We start from the raw sequence: 20,849 nt of genomic DNA, 5'->3' as shown, positions 1-20,849 counted from the left end.
GTATATGTATGTATGTATATATATATGTATGTATATGTATATGTATGTATATATATATATGTATATGTATGTATATATATATGTATATGTATGTATATATATATGTATATGTATGTATATATATATGTATATGTATGTATATATATATGTATATGTATGTATATATATATGTATATGTATATATATATATATGTATATGTATATATATATATGTATATATATATATATATGTATATATATGCGCGTGGGGGAGGAAAGAGAAGAAGAAGCTTTTACCTGAGCGATCTGCCGAGCAGTCTTCAAACCTGCAAAAATAACTCAAACGAAAAACGGATTTAGAATGTACAAAAGTAAACAGGTTTATTTAACGGAATGCCGGTAACAAGAAACGCGACGGTAAATAAATGTCCTAAATGGAGCCCTTCCGCACCAGACGTATAACACAGAGACAGGGGAATATAAACTGGATAAAATTAATAGTGTGGGTTATTGTGCACTTTGCTCAACTCGCTCGTGGTCTCGTCAGGGATCATCCGGCTCCGAGCGCGCAGTCCCGACGCGGTTGGCGGGAAACCGCTCGACGTTGGCGCGCGCACAAAATCAGGCCTCCGTTCTCCTCGCACGCCAATGGATCGTTTCAGTACAAGTGTCGAAGGCCAGGGTGAGCAAGAGGCAGGAACGTCAAGGGACAGAGGAAGATCCGAGGGGCGAGGAAGGGCAAATGAAGGCGTGAAGGGGGAAAAAAAAAAGAGAGAGAGAAAGAGGAAGCGAAAGAAGCGAATCCAGGGCAAGAGGGCAGAGAGAGGAAAAATGTCGGTTTCTCTCCACCTTTTATCGATCCCTCGTGACGTCATCTGCCTCTCTCCACCAATGCCCGCAGGCCACCACCACAGGTTTAGCTCTCCACCAATCACACTCACCCCCACCTCTCACGTCCTTGATGGTATCTGGCCAACCATCACGCTGCTCACTGCTCCTCCTTCTTTCCCCAATCGGCTGGTAGCTTCTTGCTTCGTGGCGACCAGTCACGGCTCCCTCCTTCTCCTGGCCTTTGGTTGGTCGACTCCCGCCCAATAGCGAGTCCTTCCGGGTGTGGCTCCCGGCCTGCCTGTGCGATGTGTGCCTGCCAGACGGGATTGTTTTCCCCCGTCGCACCGCGGAGCGAAAGGGGGACTATGGTTTTCCCCTCCGTCCGTGTGTGCGTCCGTGCATGCGTTGAACCTTGTGAGCGGAATATCTTTAAAAATAAATGAACTACTAACTTCTAATCCGGTGTGTGGGTGTATCTAGGCATAAGGAAGAACGCTATTGAAAATTGGGTTGCCACGTCAAAATCCAAGATGGCCGCCGCCATATATGTCTGAACCTTGAGTGAAATATCTTGAAAAATAAACGAACTACTAACTTCTAATCTGGTGTGTGGGTGTATCTACGCATAAGGAAGAACGCTATTGAAAATTGGGTCGCCACGTCAAAATCAAAGATGGCCACCGCCATGTATGTCTGAACGTTGTGAGCGGAATATCCTGAAAAATAAGCGTAGTGCCAACTTCTAATCTGGTGTGTGGGTGTATCTTAGGCATAAGGAAGAACGCTATTGAGAATTGGGTCGCCACGTCAAAATCCAAGATGGCCGCCACCATATATGTCTGAACCTTGTGAGCGGAATATATTGAAAAATAAACCAACTACTCACTTCTAAGCTGGTGTGTGGGTGTGTCTCCAACCCACTCGCAAATATTATCGACTCTTCCATGTTTCTTGCGTCTTCCACTTTGTCGACATCGCTTCACCGACGGGGGACCGAGGCGTAACGCTTGTTTTCCTTGGTGCTTGATGCCTGGCTTCCAGTTGGGTTTTATTGTCTTTTATTAATTAGTGTACTAATGGGCCTGACTGGTGTCTATGTGGATAAATAAGGGACAACAGATAAATCACAAGGTCTCACGAACAGGGGAATTGGCATAATCCCTACGATAATTAGCACAAGGGTCATCCTTGTATGACCATGGATATACACTTACGCGAACAAACCGCCTAAACAGGTCCCTGACTTATGTACATCGTAGTGTTTCTTTCTACGCACAATCATCGGAGCACCTACCTATGCAGATCTACCTGAATCTATATATCACTCTACCCCACCGAGAAAACTAATTAAAATACACTAGATTTTAATTTGGTTTTATTCAAGAAAACAGTGATGAATGCGTGTTTAAAGAAACCAAATTTATTAACTAACCAAAACAAGAAGCTCTAGTTCACTGGACATTTAAAGTTATTTTGGGGGTTGGATATGCTGGAAAATGTACCTATCGAGTGAATGTATATGTTAAAATTGTTGCATTGTTCATAAAGACATGTGGTATTTACATTAAAGCAACCGATATACAGTGCCTATAGAAAGTCTATAGTGTGGAATGAAATTGCATTAAATCAGACTGTTCCACCTTTATTTGCACATACAGTCACGTGAAAAAGTAAGTGCACCCCATGTAAAGTTTTGACTTTTTCAACAAATTTCAACATACAGCTATTTCATCTTCATTTCAACAATATTGATAGGTAAAGGTGATATAATATAACAAATATCATGAAACATTTACATTTTGTAGTCCATTGTATCTATCTATAATTCCAGTAATCTCTGTGTCTTTGTGTATGTCTGTGTGTCTGTGACCGCTGTTTCTCGACAACCACGGGTCCGATATACTTTAAACTTTCCAGGTATATTGCTGGGGACATGAGGATGTGCCTTTTCAAGGTTTCATATTAATCGGAGAAGTAGTTACCGAGCTATGTCCAAAAAACGATTCAACCAATCAGAGAGCAGCGAGCTATCACGTGTGCCGAACGTGCCGAACAGACTCTGCCTCGGACGGCACATTTGAGAGCGTATTCATTTATTTCACGTTGGCAAACTATGTTGGCGTTAAACTATGTTTTAAAACTAATTTGCGATTCATCGTAACTGCGATATGCGACCTTCCGGACAGTCAAATGAGGACGTCACTTCCGGACTTACGGATAGTCATAGTGACGACGTACTGATGCTGAACGTGGCGAGCAGACGCTGTAAGGTACGATCGATTGTAGTACACGTTTATAATAACTCTGCCGATACAGGCCCGATTAACTGCAGCGCCATCCGAGCTGCGGCGTCGGGACGATACATTCATTGTACGGTCACATCACGCACTTACGGGCACGCCCATGGGCCCATGGGCACGCCCAGACATTTTTTTTTTTTTTTTTGGCAAGGAACGGGCACCCACGTACGGGCACGTCCTAGTAATTTAAATAAACATAAATGCAAATTTCGCATGTGGAAAAAGTAAGTACACCCCTACATTTATCACTACTTCAAATACCTAAAATTAGAATCAGGTGCACCAGCTCAGGTGCAAATGATTAGAACATCGTTAGAGAGGATCTTGGAGGAACCTGTCTTATTTAAACCTCAGACATTTAGTTTGGTTTGCTCTTTGTTGTTGAAGTGTGCGGCGTCACCACGCCTAGATCAAAAGAGCTCTCTGAGGCCTTTAGAAAGAAGGTTATAGATGCCTACGAGTCTGGGAAGGGATTTAAAAAGATCTCCAAACAATTTGAAATCAATCATTTGACTGTCCGGGAAGATCATCTCCAAGTGGAGAAGATTCCAAACAACTGCCAACTTGTTCAGGCCAGGCCGCCCCAGCAAGTTCAGCCCGAGAGCAGACTGCAAGATGCTGAAAGAAGTCTCGAAGAACCCCAGAATGTCATCACGGGACCTACAGGTAGCTCTTGCCACTGTTGATGTCAAAGTGCACGAGTCTACCATTAGAAAGAGGCTGCACAAATTTGATCTACATGGGAGGTGTGCCAGGAGGAAACCTTTGCTGTCCAGAAAGAACATAAGGGCAAGACTAAAGTTTGCCAATGAACACCTCGGCAAAGACCAGCACTTCTGGAACAATGTGCTCTGGACAGATGAGTCAAAGGTAGAGCTATTTGGCCACAGCACCAGAAGACATGTTTGGCGAAAACCAAACACAGCATTTGACCACAAGAACCTGATACCAACTGGAAAGCATTGTGATGGAAATATTATGGTTTGGGGCAGCTTTGCTGCATCAGGGCATGGGAAGCTCACCATCATATAATCCACTATGAATTCTTCATTGTACCAGAGGGTGCTTGAGGATAATGTGAGGCCATCTGTCGGAAAATTGAAGCTCAACCGAAGGGGGACCTTCCAACATGACAATGACCCTAAACATACCAGTAAATCCACCAAGGAATGGCTGGAAAGAAAGAAATGGATGGTTCTGGAATGGCCTAGTCAAAGCCCCGATCTAAATCCCATCGAGATGTTGTGGGGGGGATTGAAACGAGCTGTGCATGCAAGAAACCCCTCAAACATCGCACAGCTGAAAGAATTCTGCATGGAGGAGTGGGCAAAAATTTCTCCCAGTCGATGTCAGAGACTGGTAGACAGTTATAAGAAACGCCTAATTGAGGTTGTTTCTGCCAAAGGGGGCAATACCACCTATTCGAGCCAAGGCTGTACTTACTTTTTCCACATGCGAAATTTGCATTTATGTTTATTTAAATTATACAATGGACTACAAAATGTAAATGTTTCATGATATTTGTTATATTATATCCTGTTATATAGCCTGGTGTTGGCATAGCGGTTAGGGTGCTGGCTTGGGATCCTAGGATCCTGGGTTCAAACCCCGGTCGATCGTTGAATTAACGCCAGGGGGGTTGACTCAGCCTGTCATCCTTCCGAGGTCGGCAAATTGAGTACCAGCTTGCTGGGATGAATGATCCCGGTGTGTACCCCGGTTTAGAATAGGTGCACCGTATCCCTGCGCATCGTAAGAGCGTGACCAAGGGTTGGCGTCAGGAAGGGCATCCGGCCATAAAAACATTGCCTCAAACAGGGAACCATGATTGTCATGGGGCCCGCAAGGCTAACCCCCGCTCTAGCGGGGAAAATTTCCTTAAAACGATCATTCATATTCATTCATTCATATCACCTTTATCTATCAATATTGTTGAAATGAAGATCAAATAGCTGTATGTTGAAAAAGTCAAAACTTGACATGGGGTGTACTTACTTTTTCACGTGACTGTAGGAACCTACAACTTCCAAGTGAAAAACAAATGCTGCAAATTTGAGGAAATTAATTAAAAATACAAAACTAGAATATCTTGGTTGGATCAGTGATCTTGGAATATCCTGTGAGTCTGTTGGGATAGGCCTCTACCAACTTTGCACACTTTGATTGGGCAATATTTGCCCATTCTTCTGTACAAAACTGCTCAAGCTCATTCAAGTTACATGGAGAGCGTTGATGGACAGCGATCTTCAAGTCGTGCTACAGATTTTCAATGAGATTTTTATGAGTAATGACTTCCTTCTTGCCACCCTACGGTCCAGGCCATACTTGTGAAGTACTTGGGATATTGTTGTCACATGCACACAGTGACCAGTCTTTGCCATAAAGGCCTGTAACTCTGGACACTTATCCAACCAAGATAATCTAGTTTTGTATTTTTAATTAATTTTCTGAAATTTGTAGAATTTATTTTTCACTTGGAAGTTGTGGGTTACGATGTGTAAATAAAGGTAGAAAAAGCCAGATTTCATGCATTTTAATTCGACTATGAAGCGACAAAAGGTGAAAATTTTGAAAGGGGATGTAGACGTTATATAGGCACTGTACCTGTGTGATTGTCTTCTGATGACTTGTGCATGTACATGTGATTAAAATATCCTATTTTTATTTTTAATGCTGCTTCTGGGTAGATGAATTAATATGGTTTCTCTATTATGGATTTGGGACAGGCAAGTTAGCGTCTTTGAATAAAAGGTGAAGAATTGTAATTTTGCATGAATTACATGGATGTAGGTAGACAATGGACAAATCAACATAGCATGTGGGATTTTAAGCCGGCTTTAGGATCCCAGGATCCTGGGTTCGAATCCCGGTTGATCGCTGAATTAACGCCAGGGGGGTTGACTCAGCCTGTCATCCTTCCGAGGTCGGCAAATTGAGTACCAGTTCACTGGTAATTCCCTGTTTGTCGTTAAAGGCGGCAAAAAGGGTTGGCGTCAGGAAGGGCATCCGGCCGTAAAACATTGCTTCAAAAAGGGGACCAAAAAACAACAACAACCACGGTTCCCGAAAAAGGCCAACCCCCGCTTTCGGGGGAAAATGGCCTCTAAAGGTGGGGGTGCTCAGATGCCAATGCTAAAGAGGACAATGCTGGTTGGATTAGCCTGATGTATCACCTGTGACTGGAAGAATTTTTGGCATAGACGCAGCCACATGTTTTGCTTTATTGGCCAAGTTTGCTTTCATGTTACGACCCATCACAAATGTATATTGTGGTAGCGCAGGCAGTCAGCCACAGCTTCACCTGCAACCGATAACACAACCAATCGACATGCACAGTAGTTTCTTCTTTTTTGGTGAACATGTGATCTAACAAGCTGTTGCTGCATCACTTTGGGCAATTCCCAGGCATCATTGCATTAGGGGACATCTATTTATTAACAAACAAAGTTTTTTCTCTCGATAACATGTATACAGTATATGCAGGAAAAATAACCAAAACGAAGAAAACGCTCTCTACCCCACCGTTTGGAAATTGTCGACGTCACCGCATGCAGGCCACCACATTTGTTTATATTGCATTGTGGGTATATTCGCCAAAATAAAAGGAAAAGCAATTTTCATTTACTGATATCTTTTCTAGATTAGAAACCAATAAAGACAACTAGGATAACAAACCAGAGATTTAAAAAAAGTTTACTTTTAATGCAAACTGGAGGCAATACTGGAACCAAAATGAAGAAGAAGGAACTCTCTAATCAACCGTGTTTGGAAACCGTGTCTGTTTGGAAACCGTGTCACCACCTTGAATAATTAAGTGAAAATCAAGTGGTGGTATTTGAGGTTTGGTCAAGTAGTTGTTTATATAGTGTTGACACAATTGCATGATTTATATTTAAGTTATTCCTGCACATATTTTTCAGTTGTTTAGTTTTCTCCAGTTCTTCGTTCATTTCTAGGCTTTGCCTGTTTCATATTACAGACGTGTGAGGGGAGGGCAGACTAAATAATTTTTTTACAATTTCTTCTTCTTCTTTTTTTGCTTTACAGGAGCGAAGCTCATGGAAGAGCAAGGTAGAACTGACAGTGGGCAAACCTCAAGGGAATGAACAAACAGGAAAAGAGGAGAGGAGAGGGGTGAGAGGAGAAAACTGAAAGTAGCAAGTAAAATGGTTTTGTACATAATAAAGACAGATCCTAAGCATGGCCCTGGAGTCCTGAAAAGCACCTGATGATGATATACATGAAATACAGTCGGACACCAACATTCGTGAGGGATATGTACCTGGAAAATGACGCGAATGTGGGGGCATTGTTTGAGTGGGGAGGAGGGGGTGGGGGGGGGGGGTTCAAGACATGATCGATAATCGTGGAAGAGCGATGACAGAACAAATCAGGACACAACATAAGAAAGGGAACAGCAGACGAAAGGGGAAACGCCAACAGCAGGGCGGTAAATAGACGGAGACTGACAAACGAGGGATGCTTGTGATTTGTGACCATCAAGTGATTTATGATAGACGTGATGAGGGGTAAGGGAGAACACGAAGGGTGGACAAAATGGATACATAAGCCTATTTTGGGGATGGATGAGGGGTGGTTTAACAGGTGTAGAAAAGATCATGATTTTGGATGGGGATGACTTGAGATGGTGGTGAACAGCTGTCTTGAAGATCTGGAGGGAAGAATGAGATTGAAGAGTATGGAAGGTGATTCCACAGGTGGGAAAAAGAGGAATAAATGAGTGGATGTGAGCAATGGTTCTGGATTTAGGCAGTTTCACTAGGAGGGGGTTGCTGCTGGACCTCATGCGTCCTGCAGATACCTGAGGGGGACAAAGCATGGAGAGGACAGAGGGTGCAAGTCTTGACAAGGTGCCACCAGGTTTTAGAGGAGGGAGACAAATTTGAAAGCTCATTCTTGAGATTGGACAGATGTCGTTTTCTGCCTCTCCAGAGAGTAGACACACTTATTGCGTGTTTTGTTGACTTCAGTTGGATTTGTCTTCCAGGAGGAAAATGGAAGTCGTTCTTGTGGTGAAATATGTTGTAATGTCTCGAGCTGAGTGAAGAGACCATCCGCGTCAAGGGACGACCATGAGGGAGCTTATATATACTGTACATTCAGTGCGCGATCGTGTGGCATACTGTTGATTAACAGGTGCGTAATTGCTTGCTGCAAGAAACTAGAAAGAGATGTATGCTTTGATTGCCTTCTTTACGGAACGAATAATCTGCATTCTTGTGTTGTAGGAATGCGTAGAGAAATAGTTCAATAAAGCCTCATTTCTTGCGAGAGATCTGAGTTTGATTCCACAACAGTTTTAAAGCAACTGCTTTACCACGGGATTCAGAGTACCAAGAGTGGGAGGATGAGTAAGATTATTGTCCCCCGTCCCACCGCGGAGCGAAAGGGGGACTATGGTTTTCCCGTGCGTGCGTAAGCGAAGGACCGAATTCTAATTTGGTGTGTGGGTGCAACTAGGCATATGGAAGAACCCTATTGAAAATTAGGTCGCCACGTCTAATCCAAGATGGCCACCGCCATGTATGTCTGAACCTTGTGGGCGGAATATCTTGAAAAATAAGCGAAGTACCAACTTCTAGTCTGGTGTGTGGGTGTATCTTGGCATAAGGAAGAACGCTATTGAAAATTGGGTCGCCACGTCAAAATCCAAGATGGCCGCCTTGCGTCTTCCACTTTGTCACCTCACTTCAACGACAGGGGACCTAGGCATAACGCTTGTTGAAGATGAGATGAGATGAATTTGTGCATGAGAGAACAGGTTTCTGTGGAAGAATTCCCAGCCTGAACTAATATCAGCGGCGGTGGATATAGGAGACCAGTCCTGATGTATATATGTTTGTGTGTATGCATATGTGTGTGTATATATACACAGACTTGGCATTTAATATGGAATTTTTTTTTCTTTCTTGACTTGGGTTTACTTTCTTCACTCAGTATATCAATCTGGTGAGTTTCTCTCACACTTTGGTGATTTATTTGTTAAAAGAACCATGTCACTGATTGTCTGTCGCAGCAAGAAGTCAACAACAGGATTATATCACAGGTGGCGTGGCAAAATGTATGGACAGGTGCATTTGATGATTGGCTTCACAGTCGGGTATACAAGGGTTGTTGCGTTCTGTATCAGTGCAAAACAACTGCTGCACGTCTTCAAAAGTTATTGCCGCTTCCTCTGGAGATGGTCCGTCAACTCGACAATGCTGTTTGTCATTTAGTGGTGGCTTTACGAAATTACGGCATGAAACAGCGTGCTATTGCTCGGCAGTATGGCATCACTCAAGGTCAGGTGTCAAAGATCCTGCAACGAAATGCTCAGAGGGGTGTCCCTACTCCAATACCGAGGGCAGGACGTCCCCGCAGAACCACAAGGAGGGATGATCGCCAGCTGCACCGGTTACTCCGCAATGGCCGTACCAAGTCAGCTAATCGGCTTAGGGCTGAGTGGCAGCAACTGACAAATGTGCCTGTATCCAGAAGGCTAGTCAACCAACGACTGGTTCAAGCAGGCTATCTTGCCAGGCGTCCCCTGAGAAAGCCACGCCTGACCAGACAACACCGCCAGCGCCGATTGCAGTGGGCCAGAGAGCACCGTCAATGGCAGCCAGGACACTGGAATCACATGATCTTCAGTGACGAGTCTAGATTTCTGGTCTATCGTCAAGATGGCCATGTCCGAGTGCGCAGACAAGTGCATTAAGCCTACAACAAAGATTGTATAGTGCCAAGAGTCCAAGCTGGAGGTGGTGGGGTGACCGTTTGGGCTGCTTTTCATGCAGGGGGCAAAACTGACCTGGTTGTTCTGAATGGAAACCTGAACCAGTTCAAGTACAGGGCCATTCTGGAAGAAACATTGCTTCCATTTGCTCGTGCAGCCTTTCGAGGAAACTTTGTCTTCCAAGATGACAATGCACGGCCTCATCGTACTCGCATGATCCAACACTTTCTTGCTGACCGTGGTGTAGAGCATATGGAGTGGCCTGCCATGTCCCCGGATATGAATCCGATGGAGAACTTGTGAGCAGAATTAACGCGTCAAATCGACCACTTGGACCAGCAGCCGACCTCTGTGCGTGAATTGCAGCAGGCTATTGTCACTGCATGGCAAGCGATTCCTGTCCAAACCTTGGCAAATCTCGTGAACAGCATGCCTCAACGTGTACGTGCTCTCCTGAATGCACGTGGGGGTTACACGAAGTACTGAACTGTAATTTTACTGTCCGTAATCCCAGTCATCATTGAGCTTTTGTTTTTGTTAAAAAAAATTTTGGCTAATGTGCAAAATAAAGAGATGCTTCTGGAAAACGTAAAGAAGTTTAACACAGTACTGTCCATGAATTGAGTTAGATATCAGTTTACATCACTTTCAAGGATCAATTTATTTGTTTTGAAATGTCAAATGTGGTTTTTGATTCTTTTAAAGGTCACATTAACAAAATCTAGAATAATTTCAACATAATTCCAATGAACTTTTGGTTCTAAGTCATCTTGAAAAGTAAGTTCACCCCCACAAAAAAAGTATTCCATATTAAATGCCAAGTCTGTGTGTGTGTGTGTGTGTGTGTGTGTGTGTGTGTGTGTGTGTGTGTGTGTGTGTGTGTGTGTGTGTGTGTGTGTGTGTGTGTGTGTGTGTGTGTGTGTGTGTGTGTGTGTGTGTGTGTGTGTGTGTGTGTGTGTGTATATATATATTTGGGTGGAGTTGGCTAATGTGCAAAATTATCATGCGAGATAATTTTCACACATGATAAGTGTATATATATATATATGTTAACACCAGGGACTGCGGAAGACCGAACGGCTTTAATGGAGGCAACGACCAAATACGGATTTTGGTGTAAAAGCACGGGAGAAAGAAGGGAAGAAGAAGAAGTGGAAGCGATTACCTTTAGCCCCGACGGCAACTCCGACCCCTGGAGGAAAGAAACTCAAACGAAACTTGAGTTCAATGCACAAAAAGAAACACGTTTATTTCGGAACCCGAGAACAAGAGAACGCGACGGAAGATAAATAACGGTCCTAAATCGGGATCCCGCACACCTCACTTCAGAAACGAACAAAGGACTGAATTACGGAAAGAAATGTCTCGTCGTGTAATGTTCTGTGGGGTGCGGTCTTATCTGTCAGTTGTGCAGTGTCCACCGTCCAACACAGCTCCGGTGCGAAGGAACCCTCCGTCCGCCTCGCTCGCACGCTTCGCCAGGCCCCGCGCGGACCGCACCGCTCCAAGCTTCGAGTCGATCGCACACGAGGCCCCAGCACCACTCCAAGCTCTGAAAGCACCGAGAAGGACCGCTCCAAGCACCACACACCACGAAGAATGCGATCTTCAATCCCAGTGCAGAGCACAAGCACAAAGGGCCGATCTTCACACGAAGGGCGATGGGTCCAGCGCGAATTGTATTCAAGATTGAGGCTCGTGAAAGAGCTAACATTAATCACACAAAAAGTCAAACCGACACATAAAACACAAAATAAGGGGAGCGGTTGACAAGATGGGGAGAGGGGGATGGACACAAACACAACATTTGAGAGCAGGGACATCGAGAGGTCCTCTTGTCCCCTTGCGTGTCCTCAAGTCTTGCTCGCCCCCCAATCAGTGCCCTCGTCTCTGGACCTCTCGAAGGTTCTCTATGCGCTGGTCCTTTCTCATTGGCCAAGTGCTTCCCCCCAACATGTCACGCCACCCTCGTGGCCAACCACCAGTCCTTCCAATCGCGGGGCATTCTCTGTTCCTCCTATGGACCAATCAACAGTCCTCCTGGGCATGGTTCCCAGCCTTCCACGAGGCTGGTTGCTAGGCCAGCTGGTGGTGTGGCTGGTTGCGGCCCCATCGGCGGTGCCCAGGCCCTTTCTTCCTGCCTGTTTTCCAACGTCGTTGTGGTAAGGGAGGGGAATTATTTAATGTTGCACGAAGGACCTATCTAAGTGTGTATATGAGTGCGTTGCCATCAGGGACACAGGTTTGACGACGGAGGGGACGACGAACAAAGGAATCTTATCCATAATCCCTGCACTATTTAGCACGCCCTGCTCCCTCATAGCAGGGACATCAATACAGCTTATACCGACAAACCGGACTAAACATAGAACTTATTACAGGTAGATTCCCTATCATGACAGTCGGATACCTACCTATACAGATCTATCTGGCTCTAGATATTGCTCCACCCAAATTCAAATTAATATTGCTCCACCCAAATTCACTGCAGGTGCGACCGCGACTGAAGACACAAGTAAGTGTCTTAACACTTACTGTCTCACACTTAATTAACCTATGAAATAAATCAGGAGGGCTGTGGGAAGTGAGCCGGAACTTCCTACCTATTCTCCTTAACATGCTAATCCCCTTAACAATCATGCAATCAATACTTACAATGATTATAATTCGTTGTTCCTGCGGTGGGAGGAAACAACAAACAACACTCAAAAATCCTACCTTAACCACAAAACTTAACCAAACTTACAAAAATTCAGAACGCTATAAAACATTTGTACATACCCCAGTCTACAGACCGCATCCCCCGGTGGATGCCACAAGACGCAACCTTACCTGTGGGGCCATCCCAATGCACCCCTAAATTTCCTCGGGCCCTGTCCTGGTGTTACAGGTAAGTGACATGGCTCGGTGGATTTCGCCCACATTCATTCAACACAACCCCTAACCACTCATTCTCATTCCATAACTCATCACTGCACAAAAATCATTACCAAGCATGTACTTAATACACCCCCCTGCAGGACCATGGCATTGGTGTCGTATACATGTGTGCATTTCTCAACTAGGCAGCGGGGAGGTACCGCACAAGTAAGATGGTGTGGGCGCTTCAGGCTGTGGTGCCCGCATTCCCAAAAACAAGTCACTTGACTCACAAGTTCATTTCTCCCCCCCCCCCACCCCCCCCCCCCTTTACCTCTTGGCCCGGTGACAGCCAAACAGCCCTTTCCGCCGTTACCCCGCCGGTGGGGGTCTCCACACACCAGGCCCCGTGGCCTCCTGCTTTAGCGCAGCTACACGGGTCACCGGGAGTCTCCCTTACCCCACGGCGCCCAACCAGACCCTCCACCGACGAGCTCCAATTTCCAGATACCACTGGCTGCCAGGGGTAATGGCCGCAGAGGGGGGGCCGCAGGCATCGCTCCTCAGAACTTGATCTGTACCCACCTCAGAACATCCCCACCCACAAGATCCCCAAAACACATTTCCTCCCCCGCTGCCATTCAATTCTCAACACAATTCAGAGAAGATGGTACCAAAAAGATATTTCAAAAGAGTTGCCTTGGCCTGCCATTGTGTGAAATCCCCGTTCACATTTAAATCACATTTTCAAAATTGGCGTCAGGAAGGGCATCCGGCCATAAAAACATTGCCTCAAAAAGGGAACCATGATTGTCATGGGGCCTGCTAGGCTAACCCCTGCTCTAGCAGGGAGAAATGGCCTTACAACGATCATTCATTCATTCATTCATTTCAAAAGCACATCTCACAATAATCACCACTCATTCATTTTCTCCAACCTCACGACCACATAAAAACACATAACCACAACACAAAAACAAACGCCACCCACAAGACACTGTGTGGCACACATTCCATCCCCCTCACCGGCCATGTCATCACTCTCACCCACCCCCAACTCCAAATTACATGTCCCTATTTTCCATAAGCTTGTCCTGAAGCCTGGGACAGTACACATCCAAACACTCACCTCAATTGCAGGTTGGTCGGGTCCAAAGGTGCCATCCACCCATAAAATCCAAAAATTCCTCATTGGACCAATCAAATTTTCCAAATTTAACTTCTCTCCCCACTATACTGGCAGGTATGTGGATCCGCATCCAACGGTGATCATCTCTACACAACTACCTCTGGCCATGACAGCTCTGCACCTCTACTGTGCAAGGGTCATCGGGACAAGGTGAGCAGTCAAACCGCCAACATGGCCCATGAGTGTCCATAAGGGTGCGACCCACCATCCATCCTTCGGCCCCCCTGCGAGGAACACGGTTGCACCAGCCCCAGCTGGCCAATGTGGTGAGCACCTGCTGCCAACAAACACTACCGCACGCACAACCTCGGCCTTGGGGGAGACGGGCGCAGTGCGTGGCATTCCCCTCACGTCACCTAAGCCGCCTTCGTCCCCCAGTGCCCACCCACACTTGACCACACCAAGGTCCAGTCGACAGCTATGCTCCACCAGGAGACTCACCCAGAAGACATGGTCCACACACCTCGGACACTCCGGTATGATAGACACGCACAGCACCACGTTGACCCTCAGACCCCCAACTCCATCCCCATGATCCCACGTCCTAAATATCGGCACAGTCGCCCCAGCTACCAGTTGAAATCTGTGTCCTGCTACCCTATCAATTTTTATTCCAGCCTCCAACACTTTGGTCGACACACCTGGATCAATAATGGTGACACTGCTGTCAGTATCCACCATGCCATTTCAAAATTCACCCTTAAATTTACATCTAACCCTCAGATTACCCATGCCAAACATTTTTCACATTTTACTAAACTCACCAAAGAAAGATGCTTTGCCATACACATGCCAGCCGAGCATTGCCCATATGCTCGGCACATTAACAATTCCCATTCAACACTCCCATGGCTCTCTTTCCAAACCGAGAGTCCACAAAGCACAACGGAACATCTGTGGAAGGTCATTCTCACACCATCACGTTCCACAGATGCCCCCAATGGTTGTCAGGCAGGCTATCTCCATCCCTGTCCAAGCGGTTCGACCCGCGTCCATAGACCAACAGCATGGCAGGTCACCACATGCTGGCTGTCCCAGAGTCTCTGGGAGAGGGTGTCAGGCCGCATGCCCGGGTGGTCACCACATCAGGCCCGAGTAGGCCATCCACGGTGCCACCATCAAAGCGTGACCCACAACACCTCCCCCTAGTGGTCCTCAATAAATGCCATCCCAGGCTTGAGAAACCACCTCGGACCCCCTGGAGGTCTTAACCCCCACCAGGGTCCGGTGACCCTGTCGGCCCGAGCCACACGCTCGGGCGGCTCCCCGACGGACAAGGGACACCACACTCCACCAGACCCCCGTGGGGCCCAAGTCATACCACGACACCCATGGCTGGACCCCACGTCCAAATCTCGCCAGCACAGCCCCCCAGCTGGCTGGCAATAAAAAATTTCCAAAGGGGCAACTTTTGCCCGAGGCCATCCCCAATGACCTCTCCTGGTCCACATTCCACAGCCCGGGGACCAACTCCCTCCATGGCTGCTCCACATCACATTCCCATTTTAATTTTATTTTAGATTTCCTTTTTAAAATTTTGGCCCCAGGTGTCCAATCACCGCAGCTACAGGTAACAACTCCCTCAGGTTGTTCTGCCCCTCCCTGCAGTTGTTCCAAATTCCCTACGGGGACCAAATTTCCAGAGGCTCTATCTCCCGATCCTCCAATGTCCAAATCCAGCATGGCGCCAACACACTCCCCCAACTGGTCATTCAATTTCGGAGCCTCCGTTATCAAATTTGTGTTCGTGGTGAGGGTCCCCTCGGTCACTTCAACCTCCTCCTCGGACCGACTCACCACCTCCCCGAAACTCCTTTGGGCCCGATCAAACTTTACCTCCATGGGACTGTCCCAGGTCCCCAGCCGCCATTTCACATCATCCTCATAATCATCCCCCCTCAATTCTGGCCCTGACAGGTCTTCCCCAATAAATACCCGGTCCGGCTCCATTACTCGGACCCCCCTATTGTTATCCCCTGTTGCACTGCACAACCGCCCTTGTGCTGCAAACACTCCAATTCATCCCCCGGTTGAGGTGTTGCGGCATCCACCCGGCCCCGATCAACCTCCAGGCCAGCATTTACCTGTAAATTTCCTTCCCTACCTTCCCCATTTCCTTCAATTGGCATTCCCGGTGCAATTCCCAATTTGGCTTCCCCCCGTTCCGAATCAAATTCTGCCACCCTTGGCTTCTCCTGGGCCCCATCGGCACCATTCTTTCATCCTTGCTCCAATTACTTCGTCCATCCTTCAATTTTGTTTTCCATTCGCTCACTCCGAGCATCCATTTTGTTTTCCAGCCCCTTCATGTCTCCCTTCAATTCATTCCTTTGGGTATCCATTTTACGATTAAGTTCTCCCATCTCTCCCTTTAACCCATCAATTTTATTTTCCAACCGCTCACCCTGAGCCTCCATTTTATTGTTCATTTCTCTCATGTTGTTATTCATTCCCCGAATTTCTGCACTGGTTTGTTCACTGCGCTCACTCTGAGCCTCACTTCTGAGGCTAACCCCCGCTCTAGTAGGGAAAATGGCCTTTTAAAATGCATGTTGTGTTGTTGTGTTGCTCACTCTGAGCCTTAATGCTGTCTTTAATGTGCTTCATAAATTGCATTATGGCCTGGTTGTCTATGGGGGCCGTCCCTATGGCAGGGGAAGTTCCATCACTATGCTCGACCCCCCCATCTACATCTGACTCACTCCCAATGCTTCCCGCATCTTCCATCCTTTCTTCCATATTGTTTACCTCTTCCATCCGTAAAGAAGAGGTCGCTTCCCCGTGCGTATTTTATCTCAAAAATCGATCTAAATTTACTGACGCACCTTTCGCGTCGTGAAAGCCCAATCGACTATACAAAATTTTCGCCTCGAACTACGAAAATTTTTGTCCGAATCTCGGGCGCGATGTATGCCCGACCGTGTCGATCTCTCACCACAGACAAAAAAAATTTGTCCGGCGGGCCCAGATCCCACTCCTGACACCAGTTGTCACGCGAATCCCTCAAGGTTAACACCAGGGACCGCGGAAGACTGAACGGCTTTAATGGAGGCAACAACCAAATACGGATTTTGCTATAAAAGCACGGGAGAAAGAAGGGACGAAGATGAAGCGGAAGCGATTACCTTTAGCCCCGACAGCAACTCCGACCCTGTAGGAAAGCAACTCGAACGAAACCAGAGTTCAATGCACAAAAAGAAACACGTTTATTTCAGAACCCGAGAACAAGAGAACGCGACGAAAGATAATTAACGGTCCTAAATCGGGATCCCGCACACCTCACTTCAGAAACGAACAAAGGACTGAATTACGAAAAGAAATGTCTCATCGTGTAATGTTCTGTGGGGTGCGGCCTTATCTGTCAGTAGTGCAGTGTCCGCCGTCTGACACGGCGCCGAGCTCCGGCGCGAAGGAACCCTCCGTCCGCCTCGCTCGCGCGCTTCGCCAGGCCCCGCGCGGCCCGCACCACTCCAAGCTCCGAAAGCACCGAGAAGGACCGCTCCAAGCACCACGAAGAACGCAATCTCCAATCCCAGCGCAGAGAGCACAAGCACAAAGGGTTGATCTTCACACGAAGGGCGATGGGTCCAGCGCGAAGAGGCGAAAGAGAGCTAAGAGCTAAAATGTCGTGCAGCGCGTCCTCTTGTCCCCTCGCGTGTCCTCAAGTCTTGCTCGCTCCCCAATCAGCGCCCTCGTCTCTCGACCTCTTGAAAGTTCTCTATATGCTGGTCCTTTCTCATTGGCCAAGTGCTTCCCGCCACCATGTCACATCACCGTCGTGGCCAACCACCATTCCTTCCCTTCCTTCCAATCACGGGGCAGTTCTCTGTTCCTCCTATGGACCAATCAACAGTCCTCCTGGGCGTGGTTCCCAGCCTGCCACGAGGATGGTTGCTGGGCCAGCTGGTGGTGTGGCTAGCTGCGGCCCCATCGACGGTGCCCCGGCCTGGCTTCCTGCCTGTTTTCCAAAGTCATTGTGGTAAGGGAGGGGAATTATTTAATGTTGCACTAAGGACCTATCTACAGTCACGTGAAAAAGTAAGTACACCCCATGTAAAGTTTTGACTTTTTCAACATATTTCAACATACAGCTATTTGATCTTCATTTCAACAATATTGATAGATAAAGGTGATATAATATAACAAATATCATGAAACATTTACATTTTGTAGTCCATTGTATAATTTAAATAAACATAAATGCAAATTTCGCATGTGGAAAAAGTAAGTACACCCTTGGCTCTAATAGGTGGTATTGCCCCCTTTGGCAGAAACAACCTCAACTAGGTGTTTCTTATAACTGTCTACCAGTCTCTGACATCGACTGGGAGAAATTTTTGCCCACTCCTCCATGCAGAATTCCTTCAGCTGTGCGATGTTTGAGGGGTTTCTTGCATGCACAGCTCATTTCAAATCCCCCCACAACATCTCGATGGGATTTAGATCCTGGCTTTGACTTGGCCATTCCAGAACCTTCCATTTCTTTCTTTTCAGCCATTCCTTGGTGGATTTACTGTTATGTTTAGGGTCATTGTCATGTTGCAAGGTCCACCTTCGGTTGAGCTTCAACTTTCCGACAGATGGCCTCACATTATCCCCAAGCACCCTCTGGTACAATGAAGAATTCATAGTGGATTATATGATGGTGAGCCGCCCAGGCCCTGATGCAACAAAGCTGCCCCAAACCATAATATTTCCACCACCATGCTTTCCAGTTGGTATCAGGTTCTTGTGGTCAAATGCTGTCTTTGGTTTTCGCCAAACATGTCTTCTGGTGCTGTGGCCAAATAGCTCTACCTTTGACTCATCTGTCCAGAGCACATTGTTCCAGAAGTGCTGGTCTTTGCCAAGGTGTTCATTGGCAAACTTTAGTCTTGCCCTGATGTTCTTTCTGGACAGCAAAGGTTTCCTCCTAGCACACCTCCCATGTAGATCAAATTTGTGCAGCCTCTTTCTAATGGTAGACCCGTGCACTTTGACATCAACAGTGGCAAGAGCTACCTGGAGGTCCCGTGATGACATTCTGGGGTTCTTAGATGCTTCTTTCAGCATCTTGCGGTCTGCTCTCGGGCTGAACTTGCTGGGGCGGCCTAGCCTGAACAAGTTGGCAGTTGTTTGGAATCTTCTCCACTTGTAGATGATCTTCCGGACAGTCGAATGATTGATTTCAAATTGTTTGGAGATCTTTTTAAATCCCTTCCCAGACTCGTAGGCATCTATAACCTTCTTTCTGAAGGCCTCAGAGAGCTCTTTTGATCTAGGCTTGGTGATGCCACACACTTCAACAACAAAGAGCAAACCAAACTAAATGTCAGGTTTAAATAAGACAGGTTCCTCCAAGATCCTCTCTAACGATGTTCTAATCATTTGCACCTGAGCTGGTGCAGCTGATTCTAATTTTAGGTATTTGAAGTAGTGATAAATGTAGGGGTGTACTTACTTTTTCCACATGCGAAATTTGCATTTATGTTTATTTAAATTATACAATGGACTACAAAATGTAAATGTTTCACAATATTTGTTATATTATATCACCTTTATCTATCAATATTGTTGAAATGAAGATCAAATAGCTGTATGTTGAAATATGTTGAAAAAGTCAAAACTTTACATGGGGTGTACTTACTTTTTCACGTGACTGTAAGTGTTTATATGAGTGCGTTGCCATAAGGGACACAGGTTTGACGACAGAGGGGACGACGAACAAAGGAATCTTATCCATAATCCCTGCACTATTTAGCACGCCCTGCTCCCTCGTAGCAGGGACATCAATACAGCCGATACCGACAAACCGGACTAAACATAGAACTTATTACAGGTAGATTCCCTATCACGACAGTCGGATACCTACTTATACAGATCTATCTGGCTCTAGATATTGCTCTACCCAAATTCATTCATTCATATAGTTTGATGTGGTTGTCCAGTTGACCTATTTTGGTACTAGCTAAGTTTATAACCACCTTGAGAAATTGTTTTATATTCCCTCTCACCACCAATGAGTTGTTTTTAGCCCAGTGTAGATTATTTTTGTTGTTGTTTATTTATTTTCCACTGAACAGATTCATCGTCGTCGTTGAGCATGACCTGAGTGTGTGTGATTACCTCTCCGATTACATTTGCTGCTTGTACGGGGTACCTGGGGCTTACGGTGTGGTCACCATGCCTTTCAGCGTTCGTGAAGGTGCGTCATTGTCGACCATTTTTCTTGTAATGTTTGGCTTATTGCCCCAGTTTAATTATTTTTAAAGCGTTTGCTAAAGCATCGAGGGATGCTCTGAGGGACCATTATCAGTTTGGTGTTTCTATTTCCACAAGGTATCAATATTTTCCTGGATGGGTATGTGCCCACGGAAAATCTCCGCTTCCGTGAGGTGGCGCTCGTCTTCAAGGTCGCGGAGACCGCTGCAGAGGATGACGTGAAGAAGATGTGTCGATATCAGTACCCGAGCATGAACAAGGCTCTGGGGGATTTCTTCATGCATATTGTTGCTGGGGAGTTCACAGACAGTGAGATCATGGTGATGCTTGGAGAGAATGGTACGAGTGGTAATGGACAGCCCGGTGGGGGTGGTGGTTTGGTTTGCGATGCTTTGAAGTTAAGATTAAATGTTTGAATCATAAAATGAGACGTCGCATAATTACAGTGAAATAGTGGTTCTATTCCTTAGTGCAGTTACCCATGTTTTTGTCATTTAGGAACAGGAAAAACGTCCTTCATAAGAATGCTTGCAGGAAGACTCAAGCCCGATGATGGAGGCAAGTAGCAGAATCATTTAATAAACTACTTTTTGTCTGCATTTGTTACTTATTCAAGTTTTTGGGGGTTTGGTGCTTTATTATTGTCCCCCGTCGCTCAGCGGAGCGAAAGGGGGACTATGGCTTTCCCCTCCGTCCGTGTGTCCGTCCGTCCGTGTGTGCGTGCGTGCGGGCGTGTGTGCGTGCGTGCGTA

The 20,849-nt window shown here is 46.3% G+C and overlaps 1 protein-coding gene across 2 annotated transcripts in view; it reads left to right on the top strand.

Moving 5' to 3' along the window:
• ABCE1 (ATP binding cassette subfamily E member 1) overlaps positions 1-20,849 on the top strand; it is an 85,293-nt gene that overhangs the window by 45,002 nt on the left and 19,442 nt on the right. For both annotated transcript variants that reach the window (XM_078766103.1, XM_078766104.1), the window contains exons 10-12: positions 19,960-20,081; positions 20,216-20,437; positions 20,597-20,656. In XM_078766103.1, the coding sequence (XP_078622229.1) occupies positions 19,960-20,081; positions 20,216-20,437; positions 20,597-20,656 (404 nt within the window). The remainder of the gene's footprint in view (positions 1-19,959; positions 20,082-20,215; positions 20,438-20,596; positions 20,657-20,849) is intronic.

This window comes from Myxine glutinosa, chromosome 12, assembly GCF_964187855.1.
Source record: "Myxine glutinosa chromosome 12, kmMyxGlut1.1, whole genome shotgun sequence".
Lineage (NCBI taxonomy): Eukaryota > Metazoa > Chordata > Myxini > Myxiniformes > Myxinidae > Myxine > Myxine glutinosa.
Note: the sequence above shows the minus strand (reverse complement) of the source record. Positions and strands in the feature narration are given on the sequence as shown.